The sequence below is a fragment of the Phascolarctos cinereus genome, unplaced genomic scaffold (assembly GCF_003287225.1).
Source record: "Phascolarctos cinereus isolate Bilbo 61053 unplaced genomic scaffold, phaCin_HiC Scaffold_5;HRSCAF=322, whole genome shotgun sequence".
Classification (NCBI taxonomy): domain Eukaryota; kingdom Metazoa; phylum Chordata; class Mammalia; order Diprotodontia; family Phascolarctidae; genus Phascolarctos; species Phascolarctos cinereus.
Genome location: NW_027555958.1, coordinates 479,106,417 through 479,129,971, shown reverse-complemented (window position 1 = coordinate 479,129,971; position 23,555 = coordinate 479,106,417). Strand labels below are relative to the sequence as shown.

General features: G+C 45.1%; 1 protein-coding gene across 1 annotated transcript in view; it reads left to right on the top strand.

The window, feature by feature from the left end:
• The window catches only part of PIGK (phosphatidylinositol glycan anchor biosynthesis class K), a 90,961-nt gene that overhangs the window by 43,823 nt on the left and 23,583 nt on the right, over positions 1–23,555 (top strand). The window contains exon 10 of the mRNA XM_020968541.2: positions 20,690–20,774. Coding sequence (XP_020824200.1) covers positions 20,690–20,774 — 85 coding nt within the window. The remainder of the gene's footprint in view (positions 1–20,689; positions 20,775–23,555) is intronic.

The window sequence follows — 23,555 nt, the reverse complement described above, 5'->3', positions numbered from 1 at the left end:
GCTTCCTTCAAGTCCCCACCAACATCCCACCTTCCCCAAGAAGAGAAGTCTTGCCCAACCCTTCTTAATCTGTTGTCTTCCCCCTGTGGATTTCTTCCTGTTTATCTTGTTTGTGTGTATTTGTTTGCCTGTTGTCTCCACGCCCCCCCCATATTAGATTGGGAGCTGCTGGAGGGCAGAGACTGTCTTTTACCTCTTTTTGCATCCTTAATACTTAGCACAGTGCCGGGCATCTGAGTGCTTAATAAATGCTTATTGACTAAATGTTTATAAACATTTACTAAGCTTGAGATGAGAGGTAGGCAGAGTAATTTTTAATTTAAGAATTATTAATTTATCTCCTAAATTCACAGTTAAAAAATGATTCAGGTTCCTAAAAACTGTTGGAATTGGCTTTCTTCTTTTTTAGTGTTGTGCTCTTTCATGTGTAATGATGGAGGAACGAGACCCCACACTTTCCTCTGGTGATTGTCACCCATCAGCCTTTTCCTGGTTGAGTTGCTGACAGTCACAGAAACTGGAGGTAGCCACCATCTTCTGGTCTGGGATAACCTTAAAATCAGACAGGAACACAGTGAGAGAGAGGTCTTGTTCTAATAGCTTTTTTTTTCCCCAAAAAAGGGATTTTTATCCGAATTTTTTTAATCACCTAGATGTCTCTTATATCCCTGTCCTCTCCTGGAGAGCCATCCATTATAACAAATAACTTTTTTAAAAAGAAAAAGGAAGAAGAGAAAAGAAGTATTCCACACACCTGATTTTCAGAACAGTTGACATTACTTGCCATGTTCCACATATTTCTGTTGAACAGTGGGCACTCATGAAGATGAATGTTACTCAGAGAGAGAGTCCCTAGAAAAGAGTCTAGATAAAGCACTAGGAGGCTTCAGACCAGTGAAGGAAGTGCTCCAGGACAAGTCATGCCATAGTCAGGTGGCAGGTTTCTTGTGGTTGATTGTTTTGATCTTGCTGTAGAATAATAGGCTCTTTGCTTGGGAATGTGAAGGATTCTTGCTCAGTTGCTTTGCCGACCCCTTCCTGGGATGTCAGAGAGGCACCACAAGATTAGAGAAGTCACCCGATTTTCCAAAAAGGGACTTGAACAGTTTGCTAACTATAGGCTCGTGGGTTTTCTTTCACTTCTTGGCAAAACTCTAGGATGGGTTATTAAAGAGATGTTGGGCACAAATCTTTTAAGGGAAAGGGTGATTCCAGAGAGGCAGCATGGCGGCTTCTCAGAGAAGAGGTCATGCCAGACTAACCTCATTTCCTTTTTTGACAGGTCTAGTGCTGTGCTTAGAGTTACCTGGATTGCAACAGAGCTCTCGGTTGGCTCTCATATTACTCCTTGGGAGACAGTGGAGAGATAGGGACTAGACAATAATATAATTTGATGCATTTGAACACCATTTTCATGTTTGCTAGCAGTCTGAATGCATCCCAACTTCTGGCAGGTACATTGAGTACAGTCCCCTTCCTAATCACTTTGTAATACCATGTTAACATTTGGTTTAACAATATTTACCTTCTGAAAAAAAGGACTATATGGGACCTTTGCTTTCATGAAAGAGAACTCAAACTCAGTTTGTCTTCAGAATGTTATCTCTCAGGGCTTTCTGATGCTCCTTAATGCCACTGGAGTACTGTCTGGTGGGTAAATTACCGTGTGGTACCACAGCGTCTTGAAGAGTGAACTTCTTTAATTGGATGGTAGGTGAGGAGAGATTCTGGCTTAGAATTTGAACTTTGTTAAACCAGAAGTTGGAATGCGTTCACACTGCTAGCAGACAGGAAAATGGTGGTGCTCCATTCAGGCCACCATCCTTGAGCAGGCCCTAGAAACATGTGGAAAGGCCCTTTTGGCCAGAAGATGGCAGTAGCGTTAAACATCCGGACAGCTGGAGCAGTTCCTTTTGAAAAAAGGCCAGAGATTGAGGTGTTGGCTAGAGGCCGAATAGCAGATGTGTTTCGGAATATTCTTGACCAGAGAAAAAGATCCTTGGTCCTGTATGTTGTCTGTGATTTTAAAAAATGGGGAAAGTGTTTTGTTCTGTCCCGATATGTGTCTGCTTTAGGAAAGCTCAGTATGCTAGATTTTGATCAACATCATAGATCATTTTTAAGGGGAAGAGCAAGGAAGGGGAGAGAAGGAAGATCATTTACATTTTTCATTCGAGGAGAGAATTCCTTTCAAGGGTCATCTTCCTGTTTGCTTAAATCTTACTTCTCTGACGAGATAGAAAAGCCACAAGGACCCAAGATATTCTCCCCAACACCAAGATATTGGAAATAACTGCCAACCAAAGATGAATCAGAAATGAAGGCATAGATTTTTGAAATTAGAATTTGTCAGTGAGTAAAATAGATTTGGGTTTACAAAACTGTGGTGCGTGGAGCAAAGGTTGCCTCCCCAAACCTTTGTTTAATGAGGGCTCCTAGGCAGGCCATCTCTTCGTTTCCCACCAGCTGAACTCCTTTGGACAGAGCTCAGCAAATCCCAGCTGGGTTGCCTCCCTTCCTCTTCCCCCCAGCTTCCTTGAGAGCATGGACTGCGTTTCTTTTTCATGGTTGTATTGCAGCACCCAGCAGAGCTCTTGGCATACAGTAGGTGCATAATAAACATTTACTGGCCTAAAGCAAAGGCTAATGTTATAATAATAACGTAATGTTTAGTTTGAACGTATTCCTGTATAGGATTGATGGTTCAGTGTATTTTAGTCATCAATAGAAATCTCTTATCACAAATTTAGAACCTACCACTTCTGCTGAAGTCATAGTATACCCATTTCACCTTGGCTAAGGTTCTGTATTTTCTGCTATTTGTCATTTTTGTGGCAGCTCAGTAGAGCTTTTCTGGTTGACATCAACCCATTGGCCAGTAATCCTTCGATATGGTTGTTGTCGTTTACATCTTTGTGAAGTCCACTAACTGCTGTCCTCTAGCCCAGGTCTGCATCTTGTTCTGAAGACTCCTATGAGGAGACTTTGGATTGATCAGAACCAAGGGAAACATTTAAATATGAAAAACAAGCAGGTATATGGAGGAGGTCGAGGTCCAGGGTCCAGGGGGAAAAAGGATAGATGTTTGCATGTTAGAGAGAGGAAGAATGTCCTCCATCCTTCCCCTGTGCTTCAGGGCCTGGGGTCCAAGGCTTACCCAGGGAGTTTGCAGTGATCTTGTAGATCTGCTGACCTAGTTTGGTTTTGTCCTCTGGGTGAAGCTGGACACTTGATACCTTTGACATGTCTGTGCTCTTCTCCTCACCTCCTCCAAAGCTGTATCCAGAAAGGAAATTGGTTAGTATGGTATGACTTGTTTTTGTCCTGGGACCAGTTGCTTTCTCTAAATCTCTGTCTTCCTGTCTCTCTGTCTCTCTGTCTCTCTGTCTCTCTCTCTCTGTCTCTTTCTCTCTCTGTCTCTTTCTCTGTCTGTTTTTTTCTCTAATAATTGATGACATTTTAAATAACATTGGTTATTTCCTAATGTGCCACCTGCATGGACTCTCCAGTGTAACAAAGAAAAGCCATATCTTACAGCATATGACTTTAACTTGGGTTTCATCATTTATTCTCCAGTCAATCTGAGTTCAGTTGCCTGTTTGTGTTATTATCATCATATATATATTTGGCTCTGCTTTCTTTACTCTGTCATTTTTACAAGTCTTACCATGTTTTTATGAATTCCTTTTAGTCATTGTTCCTTGTATTGTGGCAATATTTCATTACATTCATAAAAGACAGTTTGTTCAGTCTTTGCCTAATTGATGGGCACTCACTTTGTTTCCAGTTATTTTGCTACTACCAGGAATGCTTCTGTAAATATCTTGGAATACATGAGACTTTTCTCTGTGTCATTGACTTCTGTAGAGTACATGCCCAGTAGGGAGTCACTGTGTATAAAAGATTAGTGACTTTTCTCGCATTATTGCAAATTGCTTTCTAGAATAATTGGCCTATTTTGTATCTCCACTAAAAATGTATCAGTTTGCCTCTTTTCCCATAGCCTCTTGAACAGTCATTGTTTCCGTATTTTAACATCTTTGTTAATTTGCTGTATGTGGGAGGAAACTTCAGAGATATTTTATGCTTTATATTTTCTTTGTTAGTGAATTAGAACATTTTTCTGTGTGTTCTTGAACATTTGCATTTCTTCTGAGAACTCTTCTCGGCCTTTGGGGAATATCTCTTGATCCTGCATATTTGTATCAATTCCTTCTCCATTTAGAACATTAACATTAGATTTTTCATCAGAAATCTTTGGTTCAAAACTTTCCCTACAGTTTCTAGTTTCTCTTTTTAGGCTATTTGCATTGATTTTGTTTGTGCAGAGAGCGTTTAATTTTAGAAAATTCAAATTGTTTTTTTTATTTTTAAAGATTACTTTGACTCCTGAAGTATTCTGTGTTGAGTCTTAAGAAGCTACATTGACCAAGGATAGAATGATCTTTTATGCGAATGGGCAGAACCCTAAGTATAGTATTTTAAGACTAATTAATTAGAGCCAAATGTTTTTAGTCCAGTTTCTCCAGAGAATAGTCAGTATGGAAACACAATTCTCTACATAAGCATGAATTTTGTGTGTTTTTTTAGGAGCATGTCTAGTGTTTATCTCCTCTGGGTCTGGCCCTGTGTTCTTGGTGCTGAGTGAAGGCTGAGCTAGGATGGCTAGGTGGTGCATCGAACAGAGTGAGGGGCCTGGAGTCAGGAAGACTCATCTTCCCAAGTTCAGATCTGCCCTCAGACACTCACTGCCTCTAAGACCCTGGGCAAGTCACTTCACCCTGTTTGCCTCAGTTTCCTCATCTGGAAAATGAACTAGAGAAGCCAATGGCAAACCACTCCAGGATCTCTGCCAAGAAGACCCCTAATGGGGTCATGGAGAATCAGACATGGCTGAACTTGTTTATTGTTTATTCAATAACAGGAAAGACTGGATTAAAGCAGGATGTGTTCCCCTCTCCCCCAGAGTGGTAGAGTCATTGACGCTTTACAGAATACTGGACTGGTGTAGAGGAAAACCATGTGATAGCAGAGCTCTTTCTAGCTCCGGATGACCGGGGTTGTTACCAAGTACAATTGTAACTTTATGCAAACTGCTGTAGTAATCATAGCCTGGTAACTCATTAATTGGACAGCTCTTTTTGATTTAATTAAAATTAATTTAACACAAATTAGCTAAATTTAATAATAATAATTTTCTTGTAATAACCATGAGTGTTCATAGTGACCCTGATGCATTCCAAGGCCCTAGGATACCTTTTGAGCCATAAAAGAAACATGAAGGCATGTTGGTGTCATTTTACTGATTCATTTATTTCCAGAACATTAAGGAGCTATGCTCTTTTTGGGGTAGGTGCTCCATCTACCAACTCTCCTTTCAAAACCTGCAGAAATCTTTGGAAGTTGCTGTGGTTAAAAAGCCAGATTCTTTGGCCTTTGGCCAGTGTTCTGATGGGCCCCCTGTGGCCTTGGCCCAAGCCTTGTCTTTGCAGAGAGGGGGATCTGGCAGAACTTGGGCTCCTCCACCAGAGCTTTTGAGAGCCTGGGGTGGGCCTTAGGGTCAGGCTTGGCTACATTTTGTTGTCCTGTCTTCCTTTGCAAAAGGGCATGATGCCAACCAGAGCTTCTGGACTGCAGTGCCCAAACGTCAGATGCTCTCAGGGAAACCTAGAAGTCAGCAAAAAGCTGGTGCCATGGGTAACACCAAGACCAGAGTGGCACAGGGACCCAGAGACTGTTTATGCCTATCCTTTCCTTGCTCTTACTATGGCTTTTTATTTCCTGGGAAATTCCCCCCCCCCCTCCCACCAGTGGTGCAAAGGAAAACAGGCCATTTCTGTCAGCATCTGCAAAATTGTAACTGTAGCCCTCCGGCCAACATTAGATATTAAATTTCTTTGGATTTCAGGTGCCTTTCAATGTTAACTCGATCTAAATTCTTGTTGTCACTTTGTGTAGTGGTGTTCTGGTTCTGCTCCCCCCCCCCCACTTTGTATCAGTTCAAATAAAACTTCCCATCTTTCTCTCAACTCAGTGGATTTAGAGTAGAAGTGGATTTATTGCATACTAAATACTAGGCATTGTCCTGGGGGGTGGGTGTGAGAGTGGTAGGGTGATCCAAGTACAAAGAACGCCCATCCCTGTTTGCAGTGAGTTTATATTCAAGTTGAGTGTGAGAATAAATACTTTTATATATGCACAAGCATACGTACATGTGTATGGATATCTGCAACAAGTAGTTAAATTAGGGGCATTTGGGAAGAAAGGGGTGTCACAAAGGCTTCATGCTGAAGATGGTGCCTGAGCTTCACCTTAGAATAAGGGAGAGACTCTGAGGCAGAAGTGAGGAGGATTAACTAGGCGAGGGTGGGATTAGGGAGTGGTTAAGGAGTGGTCAGTTCTTAAAGGAACATGCACTTGTACCTACTGCACAAGCGTTTTACCCAGAGTTCACTAGGAAAAGCCCACAAGGGGGGGCCACATGGAGGTGTGGTTTTAGGCCTGCTACATCACTAAGTTAACTAGAGTTCAGGGGTAACAGAGAGTTGTCCAGTCTGCCACCAGTCAGTGTCTTGTTTGACAAGATAGATGTAGGGAGTATACATATGTCTTAAGTCTAGAGTACAGATAATGAGGAGCCCAGGGTATAGATAATGAGGTAGGGCGATAGTATAGATAGTCCAGTGGGTAAGAATATCTTTATGGCCCAGTGCAAAGCCAGTTTAAACTAATAATTCCTTCAGGTGCTGTTTGTAACTGCACCAGGGAAAGAGATGAGGGTCTTGCTGGGGCCCACTCATGAGTAATTGCTAGGCATAGCTAGAGAAGCAACAAAACCCCCCTTTTTGTCTTGGGTCTCAGGGTTTTTCAAAGATTAGATTGATCGTGAGCTCCTTGAGGGCAGAGGCTGTCTTTTGCCACTTTTTATACTCCTAGCTTAGCACAGTGCTTGCCAGTAGTAGGTGCTTAGTAAATGTTTGATTGAGGCACTTGAGGCAGATTTTCCCCCCATTCAGTAGTTTCTCTTCCTATCAGATTACATTTGGTTTGTTAGAATTCACATACTTAGAGCTGTTGGTTGTAACTTCTGTGATCATCTCATTCCAAAAGGGGCTTCCTCTGTTCTCTGATTGCTCAAGATGACATGACTGCACTTAGCCTGCACTGCCGTTTGGAGCTGATTTTGTTGCATATTGCTACCAATCTAACCGCTTGGCAGTTTTTCTGATAGTTCTTGTCAGAACTATCTTCGCTTTAATGTGAGTGTTTTAAATGCTGGACCATTGGGTTTGTTTGCTTCTGGACTCTACTTGTCTGGTCTGTTCATTTTTATAAGCAAAGAGTAAGGAGGCCTGTTCAGTGACTGCCCAAAGATGCACTTATGGATGCTTGAGGCCCACCCATTTTACAGATGAGGAAACTGAGATCCACAAAGGTTGACCCAAGTAATACAGGTATCAATAATCATTTGAAGGGGCACCTAGGTAGCGCAGTGGACAGAGCACCGGCCCTGAAGTCAGGAGGACTGTGTGACCCTGGGCAAGTCACTTAACCCCAATTGCCTAAAAAACAAACAAAATAACAAAAAAAAACCCCAAAATAAATATTTGGGGCAACTAGGTGGCTCAGTGGATAGAGCACTGGCCCTGAAGTCAGGAGGACCCGAGTTCAAATCTAGTCTCAGACCAAACACTTGACACTAGCTATGTGACCTTGGACAAGTCTCTTAACCCCAATTGCCTAACCCCCCCAAAAACAAAACAAAACAAAACAAAACAAAAGAAACATTTGAATGAAAAAAAAATTAAACATTTTTTATGTTAAATATTATGTAAACATAATACTCATAATAATATATTTGCTAAAAAGGGCCTCCTATCTGCCAGGCCCTGATGATAAAAATATAAGAGTATTTTATATTTCATTATATTTATTTTTTTGGTTGACTTTTTTGGATAATTTTCCTCTTACTGACTTTTTAATTTACTTTTTTTTTGTGTGTGAGGCAGTTGGGGGTAAGTGACTTGCCCAGAGTCACATAGCTAGCGAGTGTTATGTGTCTGAGTTCGAATTTGAACTCCTGACTCCAGCTGGTGATCTAGATTTCATTATATTTAAAATACAGAAATATGTATTATCCTCAGGAAGCTTGCATGCCAGTAGGTCAGGCAGTGTAGACAGGGAAGTGAGGACTGGGGAGGGGAGTTTTTGTTGATGAATCAGGAATAGTGATGGAACCCCAGGGCAAAAGCAGAGGTGGAAGGACTGGTCAGGGCCAGGGTGGGCAGGCAGTCTGAGCCTGGGCAGAGGGGGCCACAGTGGGTGGGCATCCTTGGGTGCCAGGACCACTGCTGCTGTGGTGCCTGGGAGTTGTGAAACTGATTGTGACTTTGATGGACCTTCACCGCAATATCCTAACATCCCACAAGATGGCTCCCTTTTACCAGGGGAGAAGACCGCGTGGTTCTCCTGCAGTTACGCCATGAACATTCATTGGAAGCCTGCTTGGTGCCAGGTCTTTGCTGGGCTTCCACTGGGCATAGAAAGACAAATGTTAAGCAGCCACTGGCCTCAAGGAGCTTACGTTCTTTAGAGGAAACCACATGTCTATCTATTTCTCTTTGTGTGCAGATAGAGATAGGTAGGTTGGTCTAGATAGATGGAGATAGATCTAGGCATACACAAAACAAATTTGAGATAATTTGGGGGCATTACCTCTCCATTAACAGCCGGGGAGTTAAGGAGAGGCCTCCTCCTTGGGTGGTGCCTGAGCTGACCTTTGAAGGAAACCAGGAATTCTGAGATGGGTAGAGGGGGCATTCCAGGCATAGGGCCAGCTGTTGTGAAGACTCAGAATTAGAAGAATGAACGACGTGTATGAGGAACAAGAAAAAGTCCAGCCTGGACAGATTGTATAGTGAATGACAGGTAGTCATGTCTGATAAGCCAGGAAAGGTAGGTCAGAGCCAGGTGGTAAAGGGCTTTGGAGGTAAAGTCTTAGTAGTTTATCCCAGAGGCAGGAAGCAGCCCCCTGACCTTTCTGAGCCAAGGGATGACATGACTGACCTGTGCTTTGATAATATCACTTTGACATCTGTGTGGAAATTGGATTCAAGATGGTGGAGACTTGACCTTGGGAGACTGATTTAGGAAGCTGTTGTAATAATCCAGGTGAGAGACGATAAAGCTCTGAACTAGGTGGTGGCCTAGGTAGATAGAGTCCTGAAGGCTTAACTAGTGAATGGTTATGTGGCGTGAGGGAGATTGAAGTCAGGGATGAGGCTGAGGTTGCAAACCTGAGTGAATTTAAGGGTGGGGATGCTCTGGATAGAAAAAGGATTGGAAGAAAAGCGAGGTCTCTTCGGAACATGTTCAGTTTGAGATTTGTCATAGAGCACATAGTTCAAAGTGATCAACAGTTGGTGATTTGGGACGAGAGCCCAGGAGACTAAGATTGGATCTGCAGAAAGATGATGATTGGACCTTTGGGAACTGATGGGGTCACCAAGACGGAGTGTAGAGAGCCCAGGACAGAGCTTTGAGGCATACCCAGAGTCAGCAGACGGGGCGGAGGGGAAGGAAGCATGACTATTGATCCCAAAAAGGGCCTGAGAAGAGTTAGTAAACATTAAGTGCCTGCTCTGTGTCAGGTGCTGTGCTAAGCACCAGAGATACAAATAGAAAAGGACAGTCCCTGCCCTCAAGGAGCTTACATTCTCATGGGGGAAGACAAGACATAGAAGGAAGATGAAGAGGAGGCACCAGAGGGTACTCACCATGGGGGCATGATATTGTGGAGTTGAATCCAAGCAGAGCAGCTGATGGGAAATGAAGTTAGCTGGACAGTTCGGAGCCTTCTCTAAAGGAGGCTTTGGCTGGAGTGGTCAGATGGTTAGGAGGGAAAAGGAGAGGAAAAGGCGCTGTCATGAGCAGTCCAGGGAGGAGAGGATGTCCTGGAGGAGATGGGCCAGTGTCAGATGTTGCAAAAGTGCTCAGAGGGATGAGAAAAGGCCATTGGATTGGAAGACAGTGATCACGGGTAACTTTGGGGGGAGGAGTTCAGCAGCGTGATATGGTCAGAGTGACTTGTGCCGCCCCATCTGGATTCTCAGCGCTGGAAGGGACCCCCGAGGCCGTCAGTCATCCCCCATGGACCAGGAGTCACTCTTGGGAAGGCCCTGGCATGAAGACCTCTCGTCTCCAGGTGTCCCATTCTACTTTGGGAGGGGCCTGACGTTTAGAAAGCTCAGATTACATTTAATTACACTGAAATTCATCTCTTTGCACCTGCCATCCACTAGGCTTCCTTTTCTTCCCTGTGGCCAATGAGAATGAAGCAAATCTCTCTTTCACAGAGTAACCTTCACTGATGTGAGCTAGGTTTATCATGTCCCCCTCTCAGGCTCGCATCTCCCTGATCTCAGGCCCTTCCCCACTGTATACTAATTGAGTGGCTTTTGTGGACCCATACATAAGACTTTAGATTCAGCTCTGTTAAACTTCATCTTTGGCCCTATGGTCTTGGAGCTGCTGTGAGGGCTTGTCCTGTATCAAGAGACAGTATCAGCTGTCCCTCTACTTCCAGCCAAGCCACTGCTAAAAATGGTAAAGCAACCCAAGGCTGAGCATAGATCCCTTGAGCACACCACTGGAGACTTTCTTCCAAACTGGTGACTGATCTGTACACCCAGCCTTTCAGGCCGGGCTGACCCTAGACCACTTCTCTCTGTCTTTTCTATAAGATGAGCATGAGTGATGTTAAACACTTTGCTGAAATCTGTGTCATCGGTATCTGGAGCATACCCTGACCCATCCACCTAGCCATGCCATCAGAAATAAAAGCAGATAACACTAGTCTAGCGTCACTTTTTTCTGAAGAAGCCCTGACATCTTTTGTGATCCCTGCTTCCTTACTGATCCTCCTTTTAAGAACATGGCCTAGATCAGGACTCTGACCTATCTGGGTCTTTTTGGGTCCAGACTCCATCATCCGCCATACTCCCTATGCCTTGTTGTGTTTCTGCATTGCTCCCTGGAATGCTGTGTTATAGAGCTCCTTCCACGCCGACATCAAGCCATCATGGAGTACTTTTTGTTTCTGGGGATTTGTATATGCTAAAGAAGATGTTTGCTTCACCCCGGTGTTTGCAAAGGATGGTACTTGTTTTCATAGAGGTTCTCCTACTTCCCTTAAAATGATCAGTTCATAGGAATTCAAAGTGTGTATGCAGAGAGAGATCATACCCATCCTTTGATGCTGTCCACACGCCGAGTAGGAACCGCGTGCTGGTGCACAGTATAACTAAATCATAGGTTAAATCATAGGAATGTGGCAGAAAACAAGCTCTCTTTCATGAAACACTCCTGGAAACAAGTGAAGACTCCAAGAACGCTGAGATTGAGATGTTGACCCCTCTGTGCCCTTGGTGGATGCTGTGGCTGTCATTGTGCTGCTTATACCACTGAGGCTGCCAGGCAGAGCAGGGAGCCAGGACTGGCATCTCCGGCTGGGCTGTTCTGAGGTGTGCAATGGAAGCGATTCACTTGTTAGCTGTTTGCTAGGTGAGTCCTCTTGTATCAGGTAGCATCTCATATTTACAGAACAGTCATTCTTGGCTTATCTCATCTCAAGCATAGTGACATCTCAGCTTCAAGGCTTATTTTTTGATGGTTACCATAGATTTATCCAAAGTATGACTACAGTACTGGCACTGAATGGGAAGAAGGCTGCCATGCTGGAGCTCTGGGTTCCGTCTGGGGACTTGGAGCAGAACAGCCACCAGCGGACAGTGCATTGAATACCTCCCTTTAGAATGGAACATCGGGTCTTTCCCCTTTACTACCAACTGGAATACTGAGTTTCATTGTATTTTTTTCTATTTCTTAGCTTTTACTAATGGTTAATTTATTTAGAAACATGTTGCTCTATTGTCTGTCCAGTTGGGAGTTATGGATGGATTCAGATCCTCCAGAAAAAGAGAGATGGGTCAAATTTCGACTTATAATTTAAAAATGGAAACTACAAGTGAATGACCATAGTGCTTAAAAGGGGAGAATGGCCACCTGCCTGGAGCCTTTCTTTAAGTCGACATCACTTCCTCTTCTCTTTTCCTCTCCATGTTTGGCCTATCTTTTCTGGGGGTGATGGCATGGGGTGATGAAGAGAGCCTGGGGTTACAATTAGAACGTCTGCTTGTGCTGCCCCTGCACAGCCATGCACATCGCTGATGCAGGCGTGTCCCTGATGCAGGCGCATAGGTGCAGGGATGCCGGCTCAGAGTGTTGGTGCTGCCAGTTACTGGCCTTTTCTGGGTTCACTGGCTGCATTGGGTTTCTGAGCCTTGGGGTCCTCAACCAGAAAATAGGGACTGTGGTGCAGAGTAAGCTGTGAAATGATATCACTGACTTTGAGGTGTCCAGAACATGGGAGTTTGGTCACTTGCTCGCTGAGTGACCATGAACATGCTCCAGCCTCCCTGGGCCTTGGTTTCTCTATCTCTGCCTGAACTAGATGATCTCTCAGGTACATTCCAGTTTTGTATCTATGATTCGCTGATATTCTTCCCTTGAATCGCCAGAATCTGTAAGCCCCTAACCCACAGGCAGCTTTCCTCAAAGACACCCCTCAGTATCTTCTCCCACAGGAAGAGGGGGTGTTCCGTTTGGCTACAGCTGTTCCATTAACCTGGACCTCAGTCACACCTCCTCTGTAACCTGGCTTCATCAGTCATTGTCTCATTTCTGTATCTTCCACGTCTCACCCTCTACTGAGTGTACAAACATGATCCTCTATCCCAAAATAAAACAGAACAAATCCACCCCAAACCAGTCAGCCATGACTCTCCTACCTCTTCATGCCACTGTCTGATTTCTGTTCTCCACTTCCAGAGGCCTAGAGAGAGGAGTCTACACTTGTTTGTTATGCTTTCTTACCACCCACTCACTCGAGTGTCTTTCTAGTTCCATTCCCATCAGGACTCCGAGGCGACTCTCCCCAGTGTTACTCGTTATCTTTATCGACACGTCTGATGGCCTTTTCCTGTCCCGTTCACCCTTGATTACCATTGGCAGTCTTCTTTTTCCAACCTTCTCCTGTACCTTGGAGTCAGGACGTCTGGCTTCCAGTAAGATGCCGACACTCACCAGCTGTGTGATGGTGGGCACGTTAGAGGATTTGTTCCTGTTTGGTGCCTTGGGGTCTTGTTGGCGTCTGAGCCTAACTTTCTTCATCTGTAAAGTGGACGTAGTAATGGTATTGCTGTCTCCTTCACCGTTATTCTGAGAAAAGCCTGTGAGAGTAAAGACCTGTATAAAGCTGAGTGATTCTAACATCGGTGCTTCAGGGGTTCGACTTTGCCATTTGGCTGCTCCGTCAGCTGATCAAAAAGCCCCAGAAGTTGTAGTCAGCAGTCTTGGTGCTGATGTTGCTGAAACAGTCCAGCACCATCATTGGCCAGGCTTTGGGGGATACCTCTCTGATCTCTGCTGGTTCTTGGATTTGTGCAACCCTTCCCATCATGGCAGGACTTTCTGGAACTTGCAGAGTAGTGCTTGTGGTCTTCAAGAACCCCAGACTCACTTCATCCCGGAGTGAGGCCTCTGAGTTATTTCTGATATTGGGGCCTGTGTTTACAACAGGCAGCATCCTCAGCACCAAGGCACAGCGCCGGGACTTTGGTGTGTTGATTGATAGCGTTAAATGAAGAGAGCATCAAAATGCCAAGTGTTGAAAAGCAGGGGTTGCCAGTGTCATCAAAGAACTAAGTTCTGTCCAGGGAATTAATGAGAAAGTCAGACACTGGAAGAGCCTAGACCAAAAATCCACCCAGGCCAGCACTAAAATTGTTCAGGTTTTCCAAAAAACCTGCCTTACCGAAAGAGGACTTCCATTTCCATAGTAACCTTGGATTTGTAAAACAGCCAAAGAAAAGAGGTCTAGTCGGGTGACTAGAAAGACAAATAAACAAAATGCAGGCTGATGTTTAATTAACATACTGAGAAGGCACTTCCTTTCCGGAGGGAGGGGAGTTTGAAGTTTTAAGCTATAATTGGGTTTCCTAGAGGGGAGAAGAGCAATCAGGGAGAGACATCTTGATGCCCATAGATTATGGGAACAGAAGTACTGATGAATCACTGGCTGATTTCTGCATAGACAGTGTGTAGCTTGGGAGCTGGTGGGGGACAGTTTCATCACTTCAGGGATTCCAGGGTCACACATTTGGCCTTTCCTAATCTCACCAAGTGTTATTGCTCTGTCTCTCTGGAAATGACTTTGATACCTTTGTGTATTCATTGTATTTACTTATCTGTGTGCTTGCCCAGGCCCTGGGTGACTTAATTCACTCAGCTTTCCAGCAGCCTGCCCTGATTGATGTTAGCCAGTGTAAACAGATCTCACTTACTCTAGCTAGCTGGCCACAGACCCAGGCCAGGCTCCCCATCCCAGCCAGCCCTCCATTCTGTCCTGCCATAGCTCTTTCTCTGAATCACCAGACCTGCTGAGAGCAGGCCAGGGTTTCCTTCAGCTTCTGAACCACCACCCTGGTGCTACTTTGTCCTAATTGATGAGTCAGTGCCCCTTCTCGCTGGCCCCAGACCCACTTCCCTGCTGCTGTTTGTTTACCTCCCTTGTTCTTCCCTCCACATTCTGCCTCATATTCTGACTAGCAATTGATGGATGACCACCATTGCTTCTGAAAAGGGCATTTCTGGTCAATCCTGTGTGGTTCCACACCAGTTACCAAGCACCTTTCTCTGGCTGCCATCCCTTTTCTGTGTGGAGGATTCTTGAGAACAGGGATTCTCTGTCCTTTGTGTCTGTCCTCAGTGCACATGTGTGTCATTGCGATTGACACTTGGTGTGGAGGGGTGCCCATTTAGAGCCCACAATGGAAGGAGAGCTTGAGGGGAAGAAGTCACTAAAAGCCTCTGAGCTCTGATTGTAAGCCTCCATTCAACGGGACACATGCACAAGTGCCGTCTTTGATGTTGCAGTCAGAGTCCAAAGCCCGGCTTTCCCTACATGTCCCAGGGCTTTCCCCATTTGGCTCCATGCACCTCATCAACAAGCCCACGGCAAAAGACTTAGGACTTAGAAGATTGATTGGGTTCTTCTTTGTTCACTTTTCCTTCCTAGGGTGGTAGGGTCCTTGACCCAGTTCTGGGCAGGACCTTTGAAGTCATTGAGTCTGAATCCTCATTTTTACAGCTGAGGAAACTCCTGCAAACCGCCCCCCCCTCCCACCCCCAAACTGAAGTGTTTGCTTGAGGGTGAATACAGGCAGGAAGGCGGGGCTGGAGGTGTGAACCTCGCTCTTCTGACTGCTATTCTGGCTGCTTCAGTGTTTGTCGCCATCACCGGAGAGGAGGAAGAGAAGAGAAAGGAAATCGATCTCAAGTCATCTGAACTGATTGTTTAAAATACTCTTAGAAAAAAGGTGGTGGTAGGAGATGGGTTTTTTTTTTCAGCCCTTCAGTTATCCTTTCTCTGTCTTGCCCTTCCCCTGCTCACAAGGACATCAGGATAAAGTGGAGTTGATTGTAAATCATTACTCTGTCTTCTTCCACCCTCAGCCTATATTATTAAATCAGTTTGCAGTTTTATAAGTTACTTTGATACTTTGATCCATGATTTCATTAGTGTGGACAAAAATCTCCATGCCGGTTTATCTGTGTTACTGTTGTCCATGTTTTTACCATAAATCCTCCATAGAGAAGTGCCTAGGACATTGGAGGCCTCCTGGTGGAGAATGCTGTCTAAAGGCCTTGATACCTGAGAACGAAGGATTATTAGAAGACAGGTTTTGGTGGGGAGAGGAAGGTGAGGTTGAAGGCCCTAATCACCCGTGAAGGGGGTCGAGGGAACTGCATGGGAGGGGATCATGGCATCTTAGACTTAGAGCTGGAGGGACCTTCAAGCTCTCCAGTCCAGCTGTCTTCATTCATGGAAGAGCAGAATGAGGGTGAGAGAGGAGAAGGGGGCTATCTGCCTGAGGTCACACAGGTAGGATTTGAACCTGTGCCCTCTGACTCCAAATTCTGGGTTTGTGTACCTCCCCTATTTGCTTCCATTTGGGCTTCCTGTCTTTAGTCCTTGATACAGGCATCATTGAGGGTTGGGGAAACTGATTACAGTAAAGTCATGGTGACATGGCATTGGGCCTGAAACCAGGACAGGCGGAAAAACAGACTCAACAGCGCAGTCAAATAAAACAGGGAACATCGATTCCAAAGAGAAAACCACTCTGCAGCCTCGGCAGTGATACCCGCTTCTCTCTGACAGCATTTGGCTAGGTCTCTTTGGTGAAGGGGGAGTGGGGAGAGAACATATTCTCTAAGAATGGCTCATGAAAGGAATGCCTCCAGGAATTAAGGAAAGAGGAGATGAGGACCAGTGCAGAGATCATCCGGCAACATGAAACAAACACCTACAGAGGGTTGATTATGTGCCACAAAGGTGGTCAGATGTAATGGTCACACGGTCCCGAACAGGATTCCCAGAAGATGCCAGAGGGACGCGTGCCCTTCCCTTCCCTTGGCCCTGCTGTTGATGGTGGACTGGTCTCGGTGTGGAAGGGAACATGCAGAGTTTGGAACAATAGACGATCATTGTCAGATGGGCTGTGGGCTTGATATCAGGGAAACCATCCTCAGGTTGAGAGATGGTGAGCTTTCCCTTGTTGGAAGTAGGTCTCCAAGTAGAGGCTCAGCAACCGCTCATTGGGTGTATTCCTTTAGCTCAGGGACATCCTAGGTGCCTGGAGATGCTCCTGCCAAGTCTAAGATTCTGTGATTCTGTTATGTGATTGCATGAGCAGCTTGTTTGTCAGCATGTCTGCTTAGACAAACCAATGGAAGTGTTGTCTGCTGTGTGCAGAGCTCTGAAGCACCATGATCAGTAAAACAAACCAGCCCCTGCTCTCCTGGAGTTCGCATTCCAAGGGGAGGAAAGCCATGGAAGAGATTTTGGCTGCAAGCCTGATGAGTCCAACAGAGGATCCCTGCTCCGGAGGGGACGGGGGCCGAGCTGTGCCAGGGCACCTGCTAGCATGTCCATTTGTGACGCTGATGAAGTGTTTGAGGGCGCTGGGGACTCTTGTCAAGAACTGCCTTTCCTGGGTCTTCAGGAGCTGTGGCAGCGGACATGCCACGCATGGAGGAATATCTGATCTCTGGAGAATTAAAGATGGAAGTCACCCAAAATGCTTTGAAGAAAAATGTGTACTGAATATGTATAAGAAATCTGGGTAGCAGTCGATCTGTTGTTGTGAGGGCCTTTAAGCAAAGGGGCAGCCTGTCTCTTGGGGGTCATGGCACATATGCTCTTGGGTTCCACAGACGGGAAGAATTCAGAGAACATCTGTACACAGAGGACAACCTGGAAACGGACCACAAAGACCCCAGAATTCTGGTCCTGGGTCTGCTCCGCATTTGGAAGGCTGCCAGTGACCCCCACCTGTGGTGACTCTATCTCCTCACCTTGGGGAGGGCTGGGCAGAGTCAGTGGAAAACAAGTGTTAGTGAGGAAGGGTCTCTCAGCCACCTAGAGAACCAAGTACAGAAGGAGGGTGGTCCCTGCCCTGAAGGAGCTTTCATTGCGCAGCTCAATCAGTACAAAAGCAGGACCAGGGGTTTTGGTGCCAACCAGTATGGAAGAACTTTGTGAAGGAGACAGTTTGTTGGTTTGTTTAATGGTGTTTGTTGTAAAAGGAGGGCCTGGAGTCAGGGACTGTTGGGAAATGATAGTAACAAAGAACAGAATAGCTTTTAGAAGAGAGTCGGGCTAAGAACTCTACCCAAAAGTGGTTGAAAAGATGCCATTAAAGAAATGGGGCCTGTCATGGAGCAAGAGCAAGAGATGACCAGTGCATCAATGTCAAGTCAGGAGACGTTTTTAGAAAAAGGCCCAGAGTACGTTGGGTAGGCCTGAAACCAGAGAGTTATGGAGTGGATGTACAAGAGCCACACTGGGAGCCCCTCCCTCTATTTGGGGGATCCTAGAGGCATTGGATCATTAGTGAGACAATTTTAATTATGGCCCTTAGGATTATTTACGGAAGGAAGGAAGGAAGCAGGCATTCAGTGAACACTGGCTGTGTGCAAGGCACTGTGCTAAGCATCTTGCTATTATTATCTCCATTTTACAGTTGAGGAAACTGAGGCAGATATGCCCAGAGCCTGTCAGAGTCTGAGGCCAGGTTTGAACCCAGCTCTTTGCCTCCAGTCTCCATCTGTTATGGGAGGGAACAGTAGTAGAATCAGTAATAGGATTCAGACTCTGATGCTGCCCGACGTGTAGGTCTGTTTCACTTCAGGTGTCCCCCCTGGTCGATTGTGGGGCGCTCTTTCAGCCGATGCAGGCCTGAGTGAAAGGGGCTTTGATGGCGCCCGGTGGCTGACTCTCCCTCTGGGACTGCAGAGGGATTTCTGTGGCACCCCTCCTCCGTTCATTCCTTTTTGGCAATGCCTTTTGCTGCCTGCTTTGTTCGTCATTTGCCTCTTGTGAAAAAGAGTGCGTTGATGAGATGGGCTTTGGCGTGGCTTCTTGGCTGGCTCTGCCAGCATCGGTCTCACAGTTCTACCTCGTGCCCACCTCTTCATGGAAGTTGCCCAGTGTTCAGGCCTTTGAATCACAGAATTTTGAGTCGGGCAAGGCTGTTGGCATCTGTTCCCTCCTCTACATACCCGAAAAATACACGGTCGTGCAGGTCTCCTTGAAGCTCTCCAGTGAAGGGTGATCCGCCACTTCCTGAGGCAGCCCACTCCTCTCAGGGGTTGGTCCTGACCGCCCCTGTGTGTGGCTCCACTCGCCCATGGAAGGCAGCCATAAATACTTGTGAACGGCTTGGCTTGTCCTGGGCGATTTCTGGTCAGGTGGAGGTGATGGCGAGACCTCTGAGTTCCCTCTCACCTCTGAAATGCTGTGGATGAGGCTGAAGCATCTCAGCGAGCTTGTGATGGACTTTCTGGACTTTTTCAGTCCACTCCAAGGAGCCTTGGCCCAGAAGATGCAGTTCCTTCCCAGTGGTCAAAGACTGAGTCAAGGGGACCCACAGTCCCATGGAAGGAAGTTGCTGTTGCCTTGGGGCCCATGGAGAGACAAGTTCCAATGACTTCACTCTCCTTTGCTGAGGAGAGCCTGTGAGCTGGGCTGCTTCGCCATAACTGGTTGGACAGAAAGGTGGCTTGGTGACCACAAATGCAGCGTGGGTAGTCTGTGTTTGAGTGTTATTGAGGACCCGTTTTACAGTGAAATTTGTGTGGTAGCTTCATAGAAGGAGGTAGAACCACTTGAATTGTGAAGTTGGGATGGGAGAATAAAGTGGCTCTTTCATGTTGGGCATGGCTCCTTCTTGGAGCTTGTATCTGCCCTGCCTGAGTAGGTGTTTAATAAGTTAATTACTTTTCTTCATTAACTTTGATGTAATGCATATGTCTCTGCATTTAGTTTAAGGCGTCTTCATTCAGTAGTTTAAGTTCTAGTTGGTAATAGAAAATATTCTTCATTCATGCCTCTTAATGGGTTGTTGATCTTTTAAATATCTTTATTCCTCCCTAGAAAGGTGCTGCTAAGACTGAATATTCTCTTTTCTCTATAGATCAAGCCTCAAGGACTGGGCTGTGTTGTGTTGTATTATTAATTTTTCCCATGGAGTTTGGACAAAAAATAGTTTGGGGGCTTGACAAATCAGTAAAAAATTCATTGAAAAAGAAAAAAAGATCACCCTCTGTTAAGGGCCCTTCTTAATATTCAATATGGTTAAGTAATATAGTGAAATAGGATCAGAATGATCTTTATTTTGGGAAAGTAGACTGCTTAAAACTAAGGCCCCATACCTTGTTTGCTATTTTATGTCAGGATCTTATATTTCACTAGAAAAAAATTCATTGAAATAGAGCCACAGAATGTGTAGCATGGAATCACTTCATTGAAGATTGCATTTGTTTTCATGTGTAGGTTTGCCATAGAGGAATTCTCAGATGCTGACAGTAGTAGATACAGTGTCAGATCCAGTGGGATCTGCATTCACCCTCATAATTACATGGGCAGATACTGAGGTGGATCTACAATTCAGTCGCATCCGTTTGGTTCTTCCTTCCTGTAAATGTAGATGGAGGCCCATCCATGCCTGCCCATCCTATTAGATTCATCCCAAGGGAGCTACCAAATGGGCTAGAGGGCTCTTTTCATTTTTCCTGTCATCTCTTGGATGAGTCCGGCTCAGGAGAAGAGCAGGCTGAATTGTCTTTGCTTTTGATGCCCCTGAGACTTCCCTCTGAAACGAAATCCTGTCTCTTTAATATCAGTGTCCTGCTGGTGTTGCATGTGGCGGGGAGACATGGCGTCCAGTAGTCTCTAAGTGCATGATGGGTACAAATAAGCTGCAACATGTAACTAATGTGGGACTTTGAAGAAGAGCCGGGGGCCGGAGAGGGTGGAGGGATGTGAAGGAGACAGCTAGAATGGTCCACTGGCATATAAGAAATTAGATTTTACCTTCTGCTATGAATGTTTTTTTCAAAGATGTTTGATAAATACTGAATTTTAGAGTAGTGTGAGCATTTGTGTTAAATTTGAATTTAATAATAAATGACATTTAAAGTTATATTTAACTTTGTATTTTCCAATATCAGCATTTAATATGTTTGAGCATTTATGTTATTTTTATGTTTTCAATTTTTTCCCCAGTCACCTCAAATGCCAGAAGGATGAAGAGCTAGCAGAACCACTTAATTACGCTGAACAGCTTCCTGTGGCTCAGATAATTCACCAGGTTTGCTTTATTTTTTCTCTCTTTGAAATAAACAAGATTTTTTTAGTCTTTAAAATATAATTGCTTTTGTTAGGTTTTACAAAATCAATGTGCTGAGGCATTCTGGGCCTGTCTGCCTCTATTCAAAGCACTGTATTAAACTATGACTATGTGTAATACTAGATTTCTCACTTAGTCTATAAAATAGAGTGAGGCCAAAATTATTCTGTCTTTTGTATTTATTTCTAAACAACAAAACTTAATTTCAGAAACTTTCATTCTGAGTCCTTGCACATAATGCTTGTTAAATGACTAGGAAAAATAGCCCAAAGATGATCATTAGGGTGTGATTTTTCTGAGGAACTGAACAGAGAAAACAATTTTGCCCTCCCTTTCCCCCCATTATCAGTCCATGTAAAGTATAACTGAATGCAGTGCCGGCAATTTTTCCATTTCCAATTATAGTGACTCTGTTGTACTTTCTGCATAGCTGTAATCACTGAAAAAAGCACCATGGTTGGAGCTGGGACTTGGGTTCCGCACTGTAATTTTAACAGTACTTAGCTGCTGCCTTGCTGGGCCTGATGTGCTAATAATTTTAAACGGTCTGTTGACTGCTATGGTTATGGCCTTTGGACCTTGCTGATTTGCAAACCCTTGTAGACCAACAGGATAAATTAAAAGTCTTTGTGTCAGAGTTCTTCAGAATTTCTGTGGCTTTTAATTATTATAGTTAGGGCTTTCCAAATACTGCCATTAAGGAGAAATTTTACTTTTTTAGTTGGATGTTTTGCTAGAAGCAGTGCCTGTTTCCACTTGTTAAAGGAAGCAAAGGCTTTTAGAATTTGTAGGTCTGTGTGCTCTTTTTAAAAATGTAGAATTAAATCCTGTAGAATTAAACACACACACACACACACACACAGAGCAACTTTTGACTGAAATTTGTACCTTTGGGAAGATGATCTGTTTGGAAATCAGGTGCAGTTTATGTGTCAGGGATTCCCCATGTTGCCCGTGCTTTGGATGGCCCAACACTGGCAACTGTCTCACTTAAAATTCTGTCTTCTTGCCTGACTGGGTGGGAAGGAATGAGACAGGGAGGGGCAGGCAAGTCCTGTGTGTCCCTAGTCGAGGCTCCCAACAGGGTGGGGCCCTCCAGAGAGGAATACCAGGAGGGAGAGCTGAAGCAGGAGAGAGAAGAGCCTGGGAGGTGACTGAGCCCAGGGAAGCCCCGAGGCACTGCGTTTAGATCCCAGCTGATTGTTTCCTTCAGGGCTGTGATTATCTTAGGAGTGGGTCACAGTGTTTTAAAGGATTTCTAAATCTACCATACCCATTTAAAAGGGTGTCTTTGAATAACGGGCGCGTTTCTTCCTGCTAAGTTTTTTTTTAGATAGGTGACTAAGATAGTCCAGTTTATATAGGCAGGCCGACATGTTACTACCACCACTGTCTGCCTGTGTTTTCCCTCCTCTCTCCTGTCACCATCACACCGTTAGGCAGAGGCACGCTGGTGTATACGCACAGACCTTCCTCCACTTGTCTCCCAGAGGTCTGTTTGGAAGCCCGGCCTCTGGGCTGTTCTTTGTTTGACTGTTCTTGCTGGACCCTTAGGATAGGGAAGTGGGGATCCATGAAGGAGCAGAGACCACATCAGCTCAGGGATTCCCATTACATGCAGGTCACAAGCTGTTGGTCACTCCTCTGCAGGCTAAGAGTCTCAGCCGTCTGGATTCTAAGGCCAGCATTCTGTTCACGACATGAAATCCACCCTTGGAACACCACCCATGAAGCTTTGCCTTCAGATTCATTGTCTCAGGCCTTAGAACCTTTGCCCTGCCCTTACTTCCCACCTTCCCCAGCTGACTGTCCCTCCCCTTCTCAGCATTTAAAGGAGAGACATGATTATGTTCAAAACTACCCCACGTCTCCCTCTGAGTGTCAGGCTTCCAGCGCCCATGCACTGGGTTAGAGGTTTATAAACTGAGGCAGAATGTTCTCGAGCTGGTGCCTTCCCCACACCCCTTGGCATTTTGTCCCCAGACGTTGACTTGGCGGGCAGAGGGAGCGATTCAAGCCATCGTTTTGGGGACTGTCCTAGGGAGACAGATGGGGGAAGACATGGATGATTTTCAATATAATTAAATTTTACAGTTACTTCACAGACATTAATTTTAAAATCAAACCACTGAGCTCTTCCTTAATAGCTTCAATTTAGAATTAAGATATGGATTTTATGACTGAAAGATGACACTTTTTTCTGGAAAATTTACACTGTTTTTTGTTTCTTTGTTAAAGAGTGGCCAGCAGATGGGTTAGACTGCATTTGTTTATTTACAGGTTCATTTCACTTTAATCTGTTTAAATAAAAAGGTGATTACCATTGTGTAGCGGTTATTGATTTTCATAAAGTAAGATCAGGTAGGGATTTTAAAAATATTAGTCTGTTATAAAAGCCTTAGGAAAGGGGCTGACTGTGCTTGGCCTCTAATAGACACTGGAGTGTGCTTTCCTAGAATCAGGGTGTAGTTGTTGGGGAAGAGCATGCCCAGTGTGACTGTTGGTATCTACACCTCCCAGAGCCCTGTGAAGTAGCCTCAGTCCATGGGCTTCCCCCAGCACTTCTGACCTTTTCTGATCTACCTCTCCTTCTCTTTCTCCTCCTCCTCTCCCTCCCTCCTCCTCCTCCCTCCTCCCTATCCTCTTCCTCCTCCTTTCCCTCCTCTTCTCCCTTTCCTCTCCCTTCTCTCCCTCCTCCACCTCTCCATCTCCCTCTTCTTCCTCCTTTTCCTCCTCCTTCCC